Source organism: Falco cherrug, chromosome 2, assembly GCF_023634085.1.
Source record: "Falco cherrug isolate bFalChe1 chromosome 2, bFalChe1.pri, whole genome shotgun sequence".
In the NCBI taxonomy this organism is placed as follows: Eukaryota; Metazoa; Chordata; class Aves; order Falconiformes; family Falconidae; genus Falco; species Falco cherrug.
This window is the reverse complement of record NC_073698.1, coordinates 85817112-85834999: the sequence shown is the minus strand read 5'-3', so window position 1 is coordinate 85834999 and position 17888 is coordinate 85817112. Positions and strand designations below refer to the sequence as shown.

Below are 17888 nucleotides of genomic sequence, written 5' to 3'. Positions count from 1 at the left end.
GCCGATCAACACTGCCCCCAGCTTGGGTTATCTGCAAACTTACTGAGGGTACACTCAATCCCCTCATCCAGATAGTCGATAAAGATATTAAACTGAACTGGTCCCAGTACTGAGCCCTAGGGACCAGCCACCAGCTTGATGTAACTCCATGCAGAACCACTTGTGGTTTGGCCATCCAACCAGTTTTTTTATCCACCATATAGTACACCCATCCAAGCTATGAGCAGTCAGTTTCTCCAGGAGAGCGCTGTGGGAGACAGTGTCAAAGGCTTTACTAAGTTAACAGGTAGACAACATCCACAGTCTTTCCTTCCCTCATCTACTAGATGGCTCACCTTGACATAGAAGAAGATCGGGTTTTTCAAGCAGGATCTGCCTTTCATAAACTCATGCTGGCTGAGCCTGATCCCCTGGTTACCCTGCACGTGCCATGTGATGGCACTCAGGATGACCTGCTCCATAACCTTCCCCAGCACCGAGGTCAGGCTGACAGGCTTGTAGTTCCCCAGATCCTTCTTCCAGCCCTTCTTGTAGATGGGAATCACATTGGCTAACCTCCAGTCAACGGGGACGCCCCCAGTTAGCCAGGACTGTTGATAAATGATGGTGAGTGTCTTGGTGAGCTCTTCTCACCAAGAATAGTGGATCCCATCCAGCCCCATAGACCTGTGTGTGTCTCAGTGGAGCAGCAGGTCACTAGCCACTTTGTCCTGGACTATGGGGACTTCATTCTGTCCCTTTTCCCTGTCTTCCAGGTCAGGGGGGTGAGTTCCCTGCTTTCTACTCATCCTTTGTGGCAATATTACCCCCTGCATCCAATAAAGGATGAAGAATTCCAGTCAGAACTCCCTGTTCAGCCAGGCTGGTCTTCCCTGCTGGCTCATCTTTCGGCACATGGGGAGGACCCGCTCCTGTGCCTTGAAGATTCCCTTCTCAAAGTATGTTCAGCTTTTCTGGACACCTTTGCCCTTCAGGACTGCTTCCCAAGGCACAATGTCGACCAGGCTCTTAAGCATGGCCAAAGTCTAAATTAATTCCTTATTTCTCTGAGAATCAAAACCGTTATCATTTCATGATCTCTATGCCTAAGACATCTTCTGACCATCACATCACCCACCACTCCTTTTCGTAAACAGCGTCCAGCGGGCCATTTCCCCTAGCTGGCTCACTGACCAGCTGTGTCAGGAAGTTATCTCCACACACTCCAGGAACCTCGTGGACTGTTTCCCCTCCACTGTGTTGTATTTCCAGGAGACATCTGGTAAGCTGAAGTCCCCCATAAGAACAAATGCTACCGATCTTGAGACTTCTCCCAGCTATTATAGAATACTTTGTCTGCCTCTTCATCCTGGTTAGGTGGTCTATAACAGATTCCCAGGATATGCGCTTTGTTGGCCTTCCCATGGATTCTTACCCATAAACATTCAACCCTATCATCACCATCATCAAGCTCTAGACAATCAAAACTTTCCCTAACATACAGGGCTACCCAGCATCTCTCCCTCCTTGCCGATCCCTTCTGAAGAGTTTGCACCCATCCATTGCAGCACTCCAGTTATGTGAGTTATCCTGCTATGTTTCTGTGATGGTGACTACGTCAGTCTTACTGCTGCACAGTGGCTTTCAGATCCTCTTGTTTTTTGCCCTGGCCTTGGGCATGGCATAAATGTACTTCAGCTGTGTTATCAATCTCAGCTTCAACACTGGCATGCTGCCTCCAGGCTCATCTCTAAGCAAGCCTGGTTTTATTCCCTTCCCCCTTCAAATCTAATTTAAGTCTGATTTAAGCCATGGACCAAGAAATCTATTTCATGTTATATACCTTAGTGTTTCTATGTTATCCATCTAATTAAAAAAAAATGTTCTAAATATTTATTTGAAAAAACCCCAAAAGCTTAGAACTCCACAGGCTCAAAAATTCAAAAAGAGAAAACCTCAAAAGTTTTGCATGTCAGTATTTACATTTCCTGTCCTTTCATTTCCTTTTACTTCCCTATTCAGAAATGATTCCCTGGAGCCAATCACCAGGAAAAAAAGCCTGAGCCCTGTAATCCCAGGTAGAGCATGCTGAGATTCTGAGACTATCTTTTGTATGTTTAATTCGGTTGCTGCTACAAGCTGTAGGAGAAATCAGTAATTTGCAGGAAGAAAATCTTTAATAGTCAATACAAAAAAAAAGATCTGGCAGAATGGGTCTCAAAAGTGGTCCATAATGTCACTGGGATGGCAAAAAGCATAAAACTGGTACAAAAATTACACTGTGTCAAATTTCACATCCCTGGGAAATGACAGTTAAAAAAAAGTGCATCTCTTGATGGTTATTGGTTAAACTTGGAAACAATGGGATGTTTTCACTATCCATGTTTCCTTGAATGCAATGAACAAGTTTATTGAAATCTATACAAATGAAACAAATGAAATTTAAGACAGAACATTTGGTAAAGGAAATTTCAGCCCTGTTGATTCAAATAAACCCATTTTAAACATTTGAGTTTTCACATATGATCACCACACCGGAAAACTTTGGCTTAGTATGAGCAATATAACTTCATTTTGTAAAACCAGATTAAGTTGAATATATGCAAATTTGTGAATTCATTTAATGTACACATGGAACCTCCGTGGCATGGAAGGATAATTAGCTAAACTCTGAAGGCATGTTACTCCTACATTTGATCATGTAAGGAAATCCATTGTAATTACAACCAATTCAATATGGGGAACTAAAAGATTGTGAACTCCAACAATATGAATGTCATCAATAGTAGACAGAAATACCATATATGGTAACAAATGTTCGTGCTTATAACAAAATTTGTCCTATTTTGAAAGTATATCGTTAAGACAAATTTATTTTTTCAGTCTATGAACCATGATTTTCCATATGATCAACTGGAGTTTCATCTTTGACAGAACCGTAATATTTAAATTGTTTGTTAAATACTGTAGTACAGTGATGAAGATAGACTGATGTACTGCTATATGTCCTAATACTTAAAAGAGGTTGTAATAAGATAATGGAAACATTGGAATTGCTGACTTTATGAGATAAAGAGACATGTCTTTGTCTCTATCTGATTTTTCCACTCCCTAAAGCTTAAAATGAAGAGAACAACATTCCTATTAGCTGGTTTCAGCAAATTTACTGCCTGTAAAACCATTACAATTTACCAAATGTTAGAAGTTATTAGTTTTTGCAGAAAAAAACTCATATTTTGTTATTTTACATCCTTTTGATAGAAAAACTCAGTGCTAGAGTTATTTATGACAATTCATAAAATCAATTTTTAATTTGTATTTGATATTTCTCCTATTGGATAATTAGTATCAGGTTTAAGTCTTACTATATGTATTTACTTTGGAGAAAAATGTTCAAAGCAGTTACTACTGAAGGATTCTTGTAAATAAACTTATTTTCCTTTTAAGGATTAATTGTAATTGATTATTTCTGAATGGGAATGAAAAAGAGCACAAACTCAGTTTTAAAACAGAGCTATTCATGGCATTTCTGTAATTTGATTCATGCAAATCTGTCAGGGATAAAAATCAACCACAATTTAATGTCAAACCTTTCCCAACCAGATGCTGAACAATTTATGCACTACTTTTCTATTTTTACTGCAAGATAATGACAATGATAAATGTTTTTGCTTGGAAATAAATATTCAATAAGCAGGCTCAGATCAAAACTATACCCTTCCAAAAGGCCACGAATGTGCAAGATCCATTTGCCTCTTCTAAAAATGTATTTGGGAGGAAGATGGAACTGTGCCCACAAATGCATCTCATAACAATTTAATAGTTCAGTTAAATTAAACTCAGTATGTACTTGTAACCCCAGTAATCAATATTATTAAAGTTGATGTCAACTCCGATAATACCAAATATACAAAGTGAATAACAGATAAGTTATGGATATAAATCAGATATAGATAGCCCAAACGGAAAGCATTAAGAAGAACTTAAATCAACTGCCAGTAAACTGCTTGAGGTAGGTCACTGTTTTTACATGCAGTCTAGTAATGAACATAAGTTCACAGACAAGGAACAAATGGTAACTCATTAGCCATGATTTACATGGTTTATGATTTTTTTTTTTTTTTTTTTTTTTTGTGCAGAAAGAGTCATTCTATCAAAAGGGATTGTTTCAAATGAAGAATGACAGTAACATTGGCATGTTGTGTGTTCAGTACTCAGGACCACCTTAATCTACCGGGACTACATCAGAAGTGGTAAAAGGAATGGCCCACTGTTATTTCACAGAGTCCTATTATCAGTTATATGCTTCCTTTGCTCCAATATGTCACTGTTATGCTTCACTACACATACTATACTGCCTTGCTAGGAAACTGAAAACACCCTAATTTTCAAGAGCTAATAAGAATGTGTGTGTGTGTGTGTGTGTGTGTGTGTGTGTGTGTATACAGATGCCTACAATGTATAAGATCTATGCATATATAGGAATTATAAATAGATGTGATTTTATGGAAGTTAATAACAGTAGATGGATTTTTTTACATTTCTTCTGTTATGGAAAGAGGTAAATGAGCTCCTACAGAGGACAATTCAGAGCACCTAGCCAGCGCCCCTCCCCTGAATCTCCCTCTAAGCTTTTTTCTTATAGCTGACTGTGGGCAAATTCCAGCCACTTTGAGCTAACATTTACGTTTGTTAAAACCTTTCCTTCTCCAAAATAATCACAGAAAAATGGAAATGTGGCCTTCTCTTCATGATGAATGACAGTTTGAAATTGCTGTAATTATATACGGCACTTAAACATCATTTTTTTACAAGGCTTTCCTCACACAAACATTATTCTGCAAAAGCTGATAATTCATTCACCTACTTAGGTTTACAACTTTAATCTTATTCTCTTCTTATGAAAATCATGTGTTGGAAAAATGTCACCAATTACAAAAAATTCACAGTTGTAAGCAATGAAGAAGCCATACAATAATATTAAAAGTTATATCAACAATACTGAATTAGCTTTAACTACATTATCTACCTATTGGACAATATTTTTTTAATCTAGTTAAAGTGTAATAATTACACAGAGTACAGCCTCAATCAGACTTCAAGATTTTTGGTCTAGCGTGGAATGAAACAGCTAGATTGTATTTGGTTTTGTTGCTGTTTTAAAAAAACATAAAAAAATCGACCACTAAAATAAATCTGCCAAGATCGGGTATGGATAGGGTGGCTCACTAATTACCTCAAATTACAAACACAAAAACAAAACTAAAAAACTTTAACCACAAATCCTCAATTTTAAATATATAACTGCTTCTTTTTCATCCTTTCTGTTTCATTCAAGGATACATTTTGCAGATACCCTAATGCTTTTGTCTTGCACATACAGGTGAAACAGCCAAAAAAAAAAAAAAAAAAAAAAAAAAAAAGGAAAAAGAACTCTCCAGTATTCTTACATTTTGCACCAATGTGCCTTCATATATAAACATCCATAAACGTACACATCACTGAGGGGCTGAGCACATATATATGGCTCTAGGATTGAGAGCAGGCTGCCAATATACAGAAGTCCCAAAAGTTTGGAATGCAATTGTAAGAAAAGCTTTGTAACTTACTTTGAGACACTCTTCTTGTTTGAAGAGATCTTCACAATCTTTAGCACGCAGAACAGGAGAATTAAGGCGCTCTTCTACTTCAAGCAAGGCTTGCAGAAGGTGAAGGATCTCTTCCAGGTATGTAGAAGGCACATGAGTGGTTTCCACAGCCGTAGTTTCGGTCACCACAAAAGTTGTATCTTCAGGAACTGTTTGCTAGTATAGATATACAACAGAATGCCTCCTTTAGTTTTTTAACACTACACAAACGTATAACTTAATGCAACTTCCAGTTCACAACCTAGAAACAATTAAAAATAATCTCTAAGGACAAATGCAAGAAATGTTTGAGGTTTCTGATGCAGATCACTCACACTCCACTAGTCTGAAATGACAGGTACTAAAATTAATCCATACAAAATTGTACAAACTTTTCTTCTCTTATTCTTTAAGGAAATGAAGATAGGAAATGCAAAACTACACTGAGATTATGGTGTTACTGAGATTTTAGTGGTATCCCTGTCATCTTAAATTGCCACACCTCTTTAAGAATCTGTCCTTTATAGAAATTCCATGCATGCCAGTCCTAAAAAACTAAATCACATTAAGGTGTCAAGTAAAACAATGACTTGTGTAATAAGTCATAATTTCTTAACATCTAGGTCAACTCAGCACCTGTAACACTATTCTAAAACCTTTCTCTTCAAACCTGGAAGTACAATTTGGAATTTTGTGATATGAAAGGCCAACCTCTTCAGGAAATTAATATTATATTATATTATATTATATTATATTATATTATATTATATTATATTATATTATATCATATTATATTAATTATATTAATTATATTATATTATATCATATCATATTATATCATATTATATCATATTATTATTATTGTTGTTGTTGTTGATAAATATAAAGTAGGCAGCCTATCCTGAAAGCACATGCATCACAAAATATAAAGAAATCCTGGAATGTTTTGGTTCCAAATAGTAAAGAGTTGATCTATGGTGTTTGGAAAGATAGTGACGTATAAAGTGACAAAACCAGTGCCTGTTTATTTAAAATCTCTACCTTTCTGACTTTGTGTGTTTGTAGATCATAGACAAAAAGTAATACAAAGTGTGCTTTGGAGCAGGGAGGACTATGATTGCTTCTTTTTAATAAACTCCAAGTACATGATCACCTGCATCTCCATTAGAAAAGGCAAAATTTAAAAGACAAATTATTTGTGATTTCATAAAGATAAGTTATTATTTATTTGTTTTGTCACATCACATAGGATTCCTAGTGTGGGACCAAGATCCATTGTGCTTGAATTCTGTCTTCTCAAAAATAGAAACTTTACTTACTGAGGACCTCAACAAAACTTTTACAAGCAATTGTTGGTAAACTTTCTTTCAAAAATCAGATTGTTTAGATGCTTCAGTCCAAATACAGATAATAATGGATTTTGGAGCCATTTTTGTGAGAGATAATGGGTTGATGATTCTGAAGAAAACAGTATCATTAGTTAGCTACACAGTATGTAAAAGAAAAACAATATAAACACTGTCTTCTATGTACTACCTTAGCAATGTGTCTTATTTTATCTATTTGCCCTGTCCACACTTTCATGACGTGTTTCTCTCTTCAGTTACCAGGCAGAGTCATCTGGTTTTCATTAGACTTTTAAAATATGCATATGCACATTCTAGAAGATGTATGCATATCACATATAAAGCCCATAAAGTTTTCTGTAGACTTGTGCTATTCTGCTGCATTTCTTATGTAAATTTAATTGCTTTGCTTACACTTTTCTCACTAAATTACTTTCTTAGTAGATCTGCTAACACTGAAACCTCTCTAATTACCATATCACTGCTATAATTTTTATTATTTAAAATAAATTGCTTGAAAAAATTGTGTTTGCCCCCCATGTTTCATGAATCACATGCTCTGCAAAACTAATTTTACTCCAGTAAACGCAAAGGAAAAGTAGTCCTAGTTGATTAGAAAATGGGAGATTCTCATCAGACCACTGAGGCATGCAGTAATATATTTTCATTCCTAGAGACTACACCATGACCTTTCTACATGTAGCAAAGAACTTTAGACCCACATGAGGAACATTTTAACTATAATTGTATTTTTCTTTTTGACTGAGAAGACAGAATATTTATATTCACAGCAATGAAAAAAGCATGCTAGCTGTGTAAGGTTATTCACTCAAAATGAGGTCACATTAATATGTAAAGTGACACACAAAATATAATAAGTTTCTATAGTTGTATTAAGCTAGTTTTTGTTCCACCCAAATTTAGACTACCGACAGTGTACGTAAAATGTGCACACGTGTACATAAAATAAAATCTGTGCCTTCTTTTTTTAAACAATTTCTGAAATTGTAAGATCAGGAAGGTATCTGATGTGAGAGCACTTAATGGATGTCATGCTTAATCATTACAGTAGTGCCAAAATTGCGTATTTTTCAATCACTGTTACAAAGAACTCATATAAAAGCACTCTGAGGCAAAATTAATTAAAATCTGAAGACAGGACTGAATCTTGTAAGACATAGATGGTTTACTAATCCCTTAAAATATGTGTAATATTTAACTCCCAATAATGTTAATGAGATGTATGCAACCATGTATTCCTACTGCCCTTTACAGAAAACTTTACATTAATATTTCTCATAGCTGGGTGATCACTTGTATAGTTCTACAGGAAACATGACTCAGGAGATTTCCAATTCAAGCAAACCATTAATGTTTATATCCTTAGTTAAACTGTGAAGTAGCACAACCAGATAAATAAATAAATGGATTGATAATTGAAAGTACAGCCCTACAAGAACCTGCCCTCATATTTGGCAACATTATTTAATACCTTATTAAAAAAAAGGGTAAAAATCTTAATTAATTAGTTTCTGAATACTATTTAAGAGTTGGAAATTTGACACAACCTCAGAAATCAAGGATTAAATTTCTTTGACTGTAGTGGGTTTTTCAAAAGGTTGTTCTCAAAGTGTTTTTTTCCTTCTATATTTCCTTCATTGGCAGTAGCATAAGAGAACCCAAGGCGGAAGTTGGATAGGCATATCCATAACTGACAACTTTAATCAGCAAAGAAAGGGAAAACATTTTTGCTTGTCCTTATATTTGCTGGAATTGCCTTACTGTAGAAGATAAAATGGGCAGAGTCCTTCCCTGTGTTCTGGGCAAGCATCTTTACTAAAAATGCATAGCTGAAAGTGATTCATATATTAACACTGTAATGAGAAAAAAAACTTAAAAAAAAAATATTATAGCAGCTAGAAACCAATACTATTACAAATGATTTTAATTCAGCAATGATATATGTCCTTGTTAATGCCAAAATGGTTCATTAGAAGCAAGGTTAGTTAACATTTATGAGAATTAAAAATAAATAAGAAAATGGAAATTAACGTTTTAGAGAATTGTTTAAGAATGGTTTTCAATAAGTTGAATCTGACAAAGCAGCAGAATACATTAGTTACCTAAAAATACTCAAAAGCAAATAATAATTAAAAATAATACATAATACAAATAAACTGTTAGGAATGATGTTGAAATGCCAGTGTAAATGGCCATTTCCCAGTGTTGTTTCCGCAAAATAATTTTTAATTGATTTATTTTGTATTTTTACTTGGTTGTCAATAATATACTGATGTGCAAAGTATTTCTAGTCTCTGAAAAGACAACTTATTTTGGGTAGGGCTTAACATTTCATGCATTGCTTTTCACCAAGCATTATCATCTCTAGAATAGTAAATTGAATTTTCTTCCCCATCTTTACACATTTTTAATTAAGGGATAGGATCTTTCCAGAAACATTACTCTGCCTATATGTGATTTTATTGATAGCTGTCATATAGGTGAAACAGAAAGAGAAGAAATACTCCATGATTGGCCTTTACAGAGAAGGCTGATAAGCAAAAATCAAACCAATAAAAAAAAAACCCAAACCCCCCCAAAAACAACAACAAAAAACCCCAAAAAACAACCAAGCACAAAACAACCCCAAACCCCAAACCATTAAAAAAGAACTACACAAATAATGCAGGTCTTGCCCACAAAATCAAATACACACACACACAATGTATCTGTGGTGATTATTTCCTACATCTAGACACTATTACCTGGTGACATCAGAGCTAATTAGCCTTAAAGAATGACGTTCATTTCCTTTTAGTACTGGAAAATTCAACATTAAAGCACATTTCACCCATCTCAGTATATCCATTTCCTTTCCTTTTTCTGCAGAGGGAACAATCCCAACATCACTTCTGCTGTTCAACAGTTTACACCTAGAAAGCCTCCAACCTTTTTGTGTTGGGCCTGTTCCATTTTTGGTCTCTTCTCACTATAAGCCTTCAAACTCATAGTAACCTTAGGGCAATGTGCTTTTGAGTTGATAATTCCACATATACAGAACACATGGTAGGAGTAAAGTGGCAAAAAACACCTATCAGCACTACTGCACCACGACACAGCTCCTAGCAGCATCCTGATGAGAAGTTCAGGAAAAACAAAAAAATATGTGCCTCCTCCTGAAGTGAAATAATGCTTGAGAAAGTATTATTTGCAAGAAGCTGTAAGATATAGGGGAGTTTAAAACGCCAGTCACCTCTAAGGAATAAACATAGGTGTGCTACAGATACACAAAAAAGAGCAGACACCTTCTGGACCAAGGCACTCATGCCTCAAAGAGTCCAATACACTTTGGGGCAGTTTATTGCTTTCTAGAGCAAATTATAAACTACATGATATTTTCTAGGCCATGGCTAGCATCAATATGTCAAATAAAGAATTAAAAATAAAAAAATATGATCAAATGCTGAATAAAACTACTTTCAAGTACATATTTATACATAAAGAAGCCTTTATTGACCTCTTCCTAGGGCAAATATGAGTGGTGATGTCAGCCAACATTCAGAAAAATAAAAACTATGTCTTCAGTATCGTTAGCATATCTTACCTATAAGTGTGCAAATTTGTAGACAGTAGATCAAAATTATACCAATAATATGGAATTTTCATTATGAGATTGCATAGTTTCAGTAAATCACAAACATGTTACTTATCAGTACAAAAACCCCCATATCTTTCAAGTACAGAGACAGCTAAATTCTCACTACAGGATTAAAAATTTATAAAATTATTATGTAAATTCCATGAAGAATAGGCCTTAAAATGCACTTAACAGATTAAAATAAATTTTAAATACTAGTGTGGCTTTTTTAGAAATCATATTTTCAAGTAAGAATGTAAATATTTTCTCATGTATGCGATTTTTCTACTGATGACCACAGTCAACAAAACCCTGCACGTTGGAACACTTAAAACATGTATTTTAATGCTTGTGTTTGACTTCTTCAGTGATGTATATAAAACTTTAAACTTTAAAAATATACATAATTATTTTTCAGCACTGTTCTTGGAAAGGGTGCATTATGTCTTCACAATACTTCATTGACAAGGTATACCTTATTGGTTGAGAAATTCTATATTAAGAGTTTTTATTCTCTGATAAAATGAATCTATTTTATTTATACAGATAATGAAATAAAGCCGATTAAAAAGAAATTATTCTTAATAACAGCAGTAATTAGAAAACATTTCATTAAATTTTACATGCTAGGATTAGCAATACAAAACTGCAGGCTTTGAGTTTGAAAGCCGTCAATCAACAGACACTAACCAGTGTGAACTTACTTCCACTGTCTTATTTTTGACCTTCATAACTGGATTTAAATGCAAAGGATTTCTCCATAAGAAAAGGCCTGTTCCATGTACTTTTAGGCTTAAATTACGGGACATCTGCCAGAAACTCAGATAGTCATGCTACACTCTGATGAGCTCTGTATGGTGGATTGGATAGATGCTTGTGGTTGCTTGTGATAACTGTAGTTGCTCGGCTCTACGACTTGAATGATTATTTATTCCACCTCCAATTTTTCTTTTTTTTTTTTTCTTCAAGTATTCTATTTTCACATTTAGATGAGAAAAAAAATCAAAATAAAAAAACCCCCACAAAATAAAGATACAGCTGAAAGCTGTAACAATTAATTGTAAACATTAAACCCAGAGAGTAATTTGTTATTATATTGGTTGTATTCATAGTTGTAACTTTGGTTTCTTCTTTCTTTCTCCTCCCCCCCTCCCCCCCCTCCCCCCCCCCCCCGCCCCCGGGGTAAATGTATACTAAAAAGTTTAACAAAGAATTTTGGTGCTGCAGACAATCCTTTGTTTTCTGCACACCTTCATGCCTTCAGAGCCCTCCAAGATGTCAAATACAATTGGTCAAGTGGTAAAAGTCAAGTGGTAAAATGAACAGTTTTGGCAATCCCTTATTCAGTTGCTTAACAGTGCTTTTATTTTATTCTGGCTTAGATAAATGCCTCCATATAAGGACTTTACTCAGGCTGAGATGCTGCTGCATATTGAACTTAGCTGAAGCTGAACTGAAAACTTAGCCATTGCTGCTTCTTAAAGACGTGCTAGTATTCATGCAAATAAAAGACTGACACAACTAGCACAAATCGGAAAATCCTGCAGTTTTGCTGGTAACTTTTAAGCCTGACAACTGTTAAGCAAAGAGAAAAAAAAAAATGTCAACTATGATGAGGCTGGGGCATAAGACTCTCCTATGCTGTACTGTGTGATATAAGCCACCTCTTTCAGAACAAAAAAATAAAAATAATAGAGCACTGTGTATACTATGCTACAGCTGCAATGTTGCTATGTCATAAAGAAAAATAAAATCTAGTAGCATTATGGCATAACTGACTAATTGGAACTACTGGGATTCAGAAACTGTTTCTTGTTTTAAATAGATTATGCATATATGTTACTTAGTTCTGGTAAAGATGGCATATCTCAATCTTAATAATTGCAGTAGTTCCAAACTGACAAGTAAAAGGAAACTGTATGTCTGCCACGTGACTTTCAACAGATATTTGTAACATTATAAAAGGAATTATTGAAAGATTAAAGACTATACTTGATAACCATTTAACCAGTACTGCTCAGGCCATATACAATTGTTAGCACTTATGAGGGGAGGTAAGCCTCTAAACCACCAGTGAGTCAAAACAGATAGCCATTCTAAATATTAGAAATCAGTAAATATAAGCTAATACTTAGGTACTCCTGTTACATTTTAGAATGAAAAAAGTTCAGAACATTTTGCAAAATCTACATCCTAGGCTGGTTTTCAACAGATATTTTAAAATGTTATTTAGAATTTTATAAGGGTTTACCTGGAAAATATTTTTGCAATTGATTTGTATGTGTTACCTTCCAGTAAACAAAATGTATTAGAAAGCTTTTCTTAATATGTTAACTATAGAATACATAAATCCATAGGTTTTTTAACCATTTCTTGTATTCATCTTGTAATATTTTTCGCAGCTGAAAAAAATACATATAAACATTGTAAAGGAAATTTCATACTTAAGAAAGTATCTACACACTTTAGAAGATGAAACTCTTCTACACAGTCCTATATCCTTGTAATCATGATGTCCAACTGTGTCAAGCCTCTATCGTTTCTGTTAAACCAGCATTATGTACTCAAGTTCACAGCAGGAAATACCCAAAAGAATGGAAAGAATTTCAGATTATTTTTTAATCAGAATTTCTAAAGCGTGTTTTTTGGAAGAAGAAAAAGTGTATATAGTGGCAGAACAAGTTTCTACACTACACGTTGGAAGCAGGCTTCCTAGGGACAGGCTATGGTCAATGCCATTTTATTTAATGGCTGATTCATTAAAACCACAGCAGTGCTCTAACCTTAGACAGCACTTACACATGAAGCTTTAGGGCTGCCTTGAATAATAATGTGTGTAACTCTACTGACTGATCACCAAGGAACCAATTAATTTTAAATAAAGCCAAGGTATGTTAGAATACAATCTATTGATACCTAAATTGACTAACCCATTTTGATTGACTGTTGATTTGTGATGCTTACTTTCCAGATATTTATTCAAACTACATATTACCTGTTTGTTGACATAATTTAGAAAATAAATTAAAAATACCAATAAAGTACCAATGAGTGTTGAATGCTAACAGCTTCAAATGACAAGGTCTTAAACCTTAAACATTAACACCTTTCAGAAATGTTAAAAGGCATTACCTAATTATTTTCCATCTTTGTTTCTTAAAATAGCCTTAATCTACATTTATAGGGATGAATACAATACATATCAATAATAATATCATATGTATTTATTATATATATTGATTATATATTGATTATATAATAAATATATATAATCTATGTGTTCATATATAAGGTAATATATAATATATATTATATATTAATAGATAATTATTAATAAACATACTAATAATAAGGTTTTTCACTTAGGCTGTTTTTTTTTAACTCCAAAACATATATTTTTTTTAATAATGTGAATGACATTTTTGTCAATCCAGCAGTTTTGAAAACTCAATAATTATACATACATAGATATTCAGCACTTGCACTGTAGATATATAAATTTACTTCCTTCTGCACCTTTATGAGTATACTCAGATGCATCCATGAAAAAACCCAAACCAACCAAACAAGTAAAACCCCATGAGCGATGCTGACATCCTGAACTGTAGACAGATGAACATCTTCTCTTCCAAAGATACTGTCACATAGGGCCAGATCAATCTGCAGCAGGATTTTTCCCTTATTATTTAATTCAATACTGTAGCCAAGTAATTTTGACACCAAATTCCTCACCATGTAATTTATGATATCAATAAATTATGATATACTATATCAGAGAAAATAAGATGGTAATTTGCCGCCTTATTTCCCAAACAGCTAGGTAATTATAAGGAAGGAAATGCTATACTAGTATAATGCTCAGGTTTGTGTAAAATTTTGAAAGGCGAGACAACTGAGTGCTATGCCACATAGGATTCTTAAACCAAAGGCTGTTGGTGTTGTGTCCATTTCAACTGTACAGAGAACAGTAAGAAAAGCCGGTGGCAAGGCTAAGACTACTTTCTTATAACTACTTCCTAGAATTCAAAACCAGCATCCTAAACCAACTGTAGCCCAAGTTGCATCGAGTTTTCAGTCCTAGGTGATGAGGTAAAGATGTGGAGTTTCACATTACTAGAGAATGTAATTTAGATCATGTCACTAAAGCTTATAACAGATGACGAAAAATGGCCAAAACCCACCTTTTCTGTAAAGTTTTGTCACCTACAAGACAGGATTTCTTAACTTCACTCTATGAAAATACTACAGATTTATAGCTATAGTGAATACAGAATTAATAAGGAAATATAAAATATATATATACATATATTAAAAGAACTCAAAATACTGTAGTAAACAGGCCCACTTTTATAAATGAAGGCTATAGATGGTCTTAACTTAAATTACCACAACACTGTATGCATTCATTTTAGGCACAGAGAATGTAAAGTGCACTTTAAAATGTATTTATAAAACTAGCTCTTTTTCAGCTATATCAAAGACATTATCCATCTTCAGTATACTTCCTGTACCATACCTTTCTTATCTTAAATTAGACATAAAACTAAACTATTTGAAATATGACTAAATTATTTGGAATACTGTCATGTTTCTACTACAGCTGGCAACTGAGTACCATGCAACCACTTGCTCACTCCCCCCGACCCAAGCAGGAGGAGAATCAGCAAAAAAGTAAAACTTGTTGGTCGGGATAAGAACAATTTAATAATTGAAATAAAATATAATAGTAGTAGTAGTAGTAGTAGTAGTAATGAAAAGGAGAAAGAGGGGGAGAGAAAACCCAAAGGGGAAAACCCCAAGTGTTGCACAACACAGTTGCTCACCACCTGCTGACCGATGCCCAGCCAGTACCCAAGCAGGGATCAGCAGGCCCCAGCCAACCCCCCCCAACCAGTTTATATACTAGGCATGATGTTCCATGGTATAGAATATCCCTTTGGCTAGTTCGGGCCAGCTGTCCTGGCTCTACACCCTCCTGGCTTCATGCGCACCTGCTTACTGGCAAAGCATGGTAAACGGAGAAGTCCTTGATTTAGAGTAAGCACTACTTAGCAACAACTAAACCATCAGTATGTTATCAACGTTATTCTCATATTAATCCAAAACACAGTTTTGTACCATCTACTAAGAAGAAAATTTATTCCATCCCAGCCAAAACCAGGACAAATACTTTTTCTAATGGCAATTTCCAGGTTGATGTATGCTAGAAAATTAGTGTAAACATTCACTTGTGATCCTCTTCCCAAAGTTTCTCATTCATTCTCATCCCTTTTGCAGACCACAGCCAAAAATATCCAGTGTAGCTGTGGTGTATAAAGCTATTTGTTTAAAGAGCTGCCACTGTCAACATCAGAAAAGTTAAATTGCATCACAGGATCACCTATGTCCTGTCCTTACGAGACACAAAGTGCACAGGAGACACATATACCAATCCAGCACCATAGAGTTTTTTCTGTTGTCCAGTAGGTATTTTCCTACTTTGCTTTTCTAATGCCTTTTCTCTCTTTCACTCATCCTTTCTCCCACTCATTGCAGGATTAATGAAGGATTAGTTTGCCTCTTCTTCTTGGCAGCAATTATTTATTTAGCCCAAGAAATATTTAAGCAAGGATAGGAGAAGAAAACCATTTCATTTCAGTGCTGCTTGTTGTGAAAACTGTGGAAAACAATGATCGAAAACAGTGGTAGCACAATACCACTGAAGTGTCTATGTTATTAATATGTAGACAGATGATTAGGACGTCAAGTACTGTGTTTAATTGTGGCAGAATTATTTCAATTAGTGTTTGATTTATATTTTAAACAGTAACTTTATATATAAACATATTTTAACAGGTTTTTTTTTTAAGTTTAGATTTCATTACACGAACTAAATAGAGCTCCAGAGGGAGATATTAACGGAAAACTGCAAGATGCCTTTAAAGGACTGAACTTAAACTCTTGAATTTCAGACATAAACTTGATCAGTCCTTAATCTGCTTCCAGAAGTTGGTCACATACTCTGTCACCAGAAGTGATCATCCAGTTAGGAGACAGGTAATTTGAATTTCTACAGAATGTTAAACACAGTAACGTCTTTTATTTGAAAAAGTGAAGCTTATGATTTTTAGTTCATAGTAAGTACTAAGAGTACTGCAGATATATATTGCAGGTAACTATTGAACTGCTCAGACTAAATCACTTACCGTATAGAAATAAATATATGTTTTGTATAGCTATTCTCCTTAATCATTCTTGTACAATGCCTAGTCTAAATGGTATGGAAAAGACAGTCTCTCCTGATGTTTAGAATTTGATAGATTTTACTGTATATACTTGTATATAAATACAGGCCCAAATATTTCTGTAGTAAAATGACCTTAAATTTCAATAGAATGTGTGTCTATGTCACCAATGAAATTATTGAAATTACTGAAATAAACCTATTTTTCACTTGTCCTAATAATATTCTGGCTTACTACATACAGCATGAGTAGTTTAGCTGAGAGAAGGAAAAAAAAACCACAATAGTCACTACATGTGACAGCAGAGAGTGTTGGATACCTTGATAAAATATGGTAATGGGACATATGAAATGAGAATTTATATTGTGGGCTCTGCACCTATGTTCATCTAGAAAAAGTTTTCTCATGATAAAGGCCTTCAGTGCTCCACACAGAGTAATTTCAGACAGCTCAATAAAATCTAAAGTGAGCCATGACATAAACATGTTCATAGACTACTGAAATGAAAGCATGGACAAAAAAACCTCAGACCAAAACAACTTCTATAAAACAGGCATTAAGTAAAGCTAATTTAATTAAATATAATCAATATATCAATATCTGACTTTTAACTTCATTTGAATTAAACTATGTGAATCTAGTTTTTTCTCTGCAACAGATATTTTCATCACTCTGGAACAGTGGCATAAACTGTTGCAGAAAAATAGTAACAGGAAGATTTAGTTTTAGACTGTAGCAAAGGGTATTGAGAACTTTTTTCTGAAAAAACTGTGACTGCCAAGGTTTAATGATTTAGATACTGCAGAGATAATTTAGAAATAAATGTCCCTTGACCTCTCTAATGTTATAATTTTTAGTTAAATGATTTTTTAAAATAAAAAAAAAAACACATGTCATTTAAATATGCAAAAAAAAATGCATCCTGCTCTAGGATTAAACCTTAATGGCTCATTTTTTTTTTTTTTTTAACTGTCTGAAGCTTCCATGAATTTCAGTGGGACATAGTGGTTAAATCATTTTAAAATGTGGTGGTAAGGTATTCCACTCTTTAAAAAGTTGTTCAGATTTCACAGCT

General features: G+C 34.4%; 1 protein-coding gene across 13 annotated transcripts in view; it reads right to left on the bottom strand.

Moving 5' to 3' along the window:
* The window catches only part of DMD (dystrophin), a 1162157-nt gene that overhangs the window by 627736 nt on the left and 516533 nt on the right, over positions 1–17888 (bottom strand). For all 13 annotated transcript variants that reach the window (XM_055701082.1, XM_055701084.1, XM_055701085.1 and 10 more), the window contains one exon: positions 5589–5783. In XM_055701082.1, the coding sequence (XP_055557057.1) occupies positions 5589–5783 (195 nt within the window). The remainder of the gene's footprint in view (positions 1–5588; positions 5784–17888) is intronic.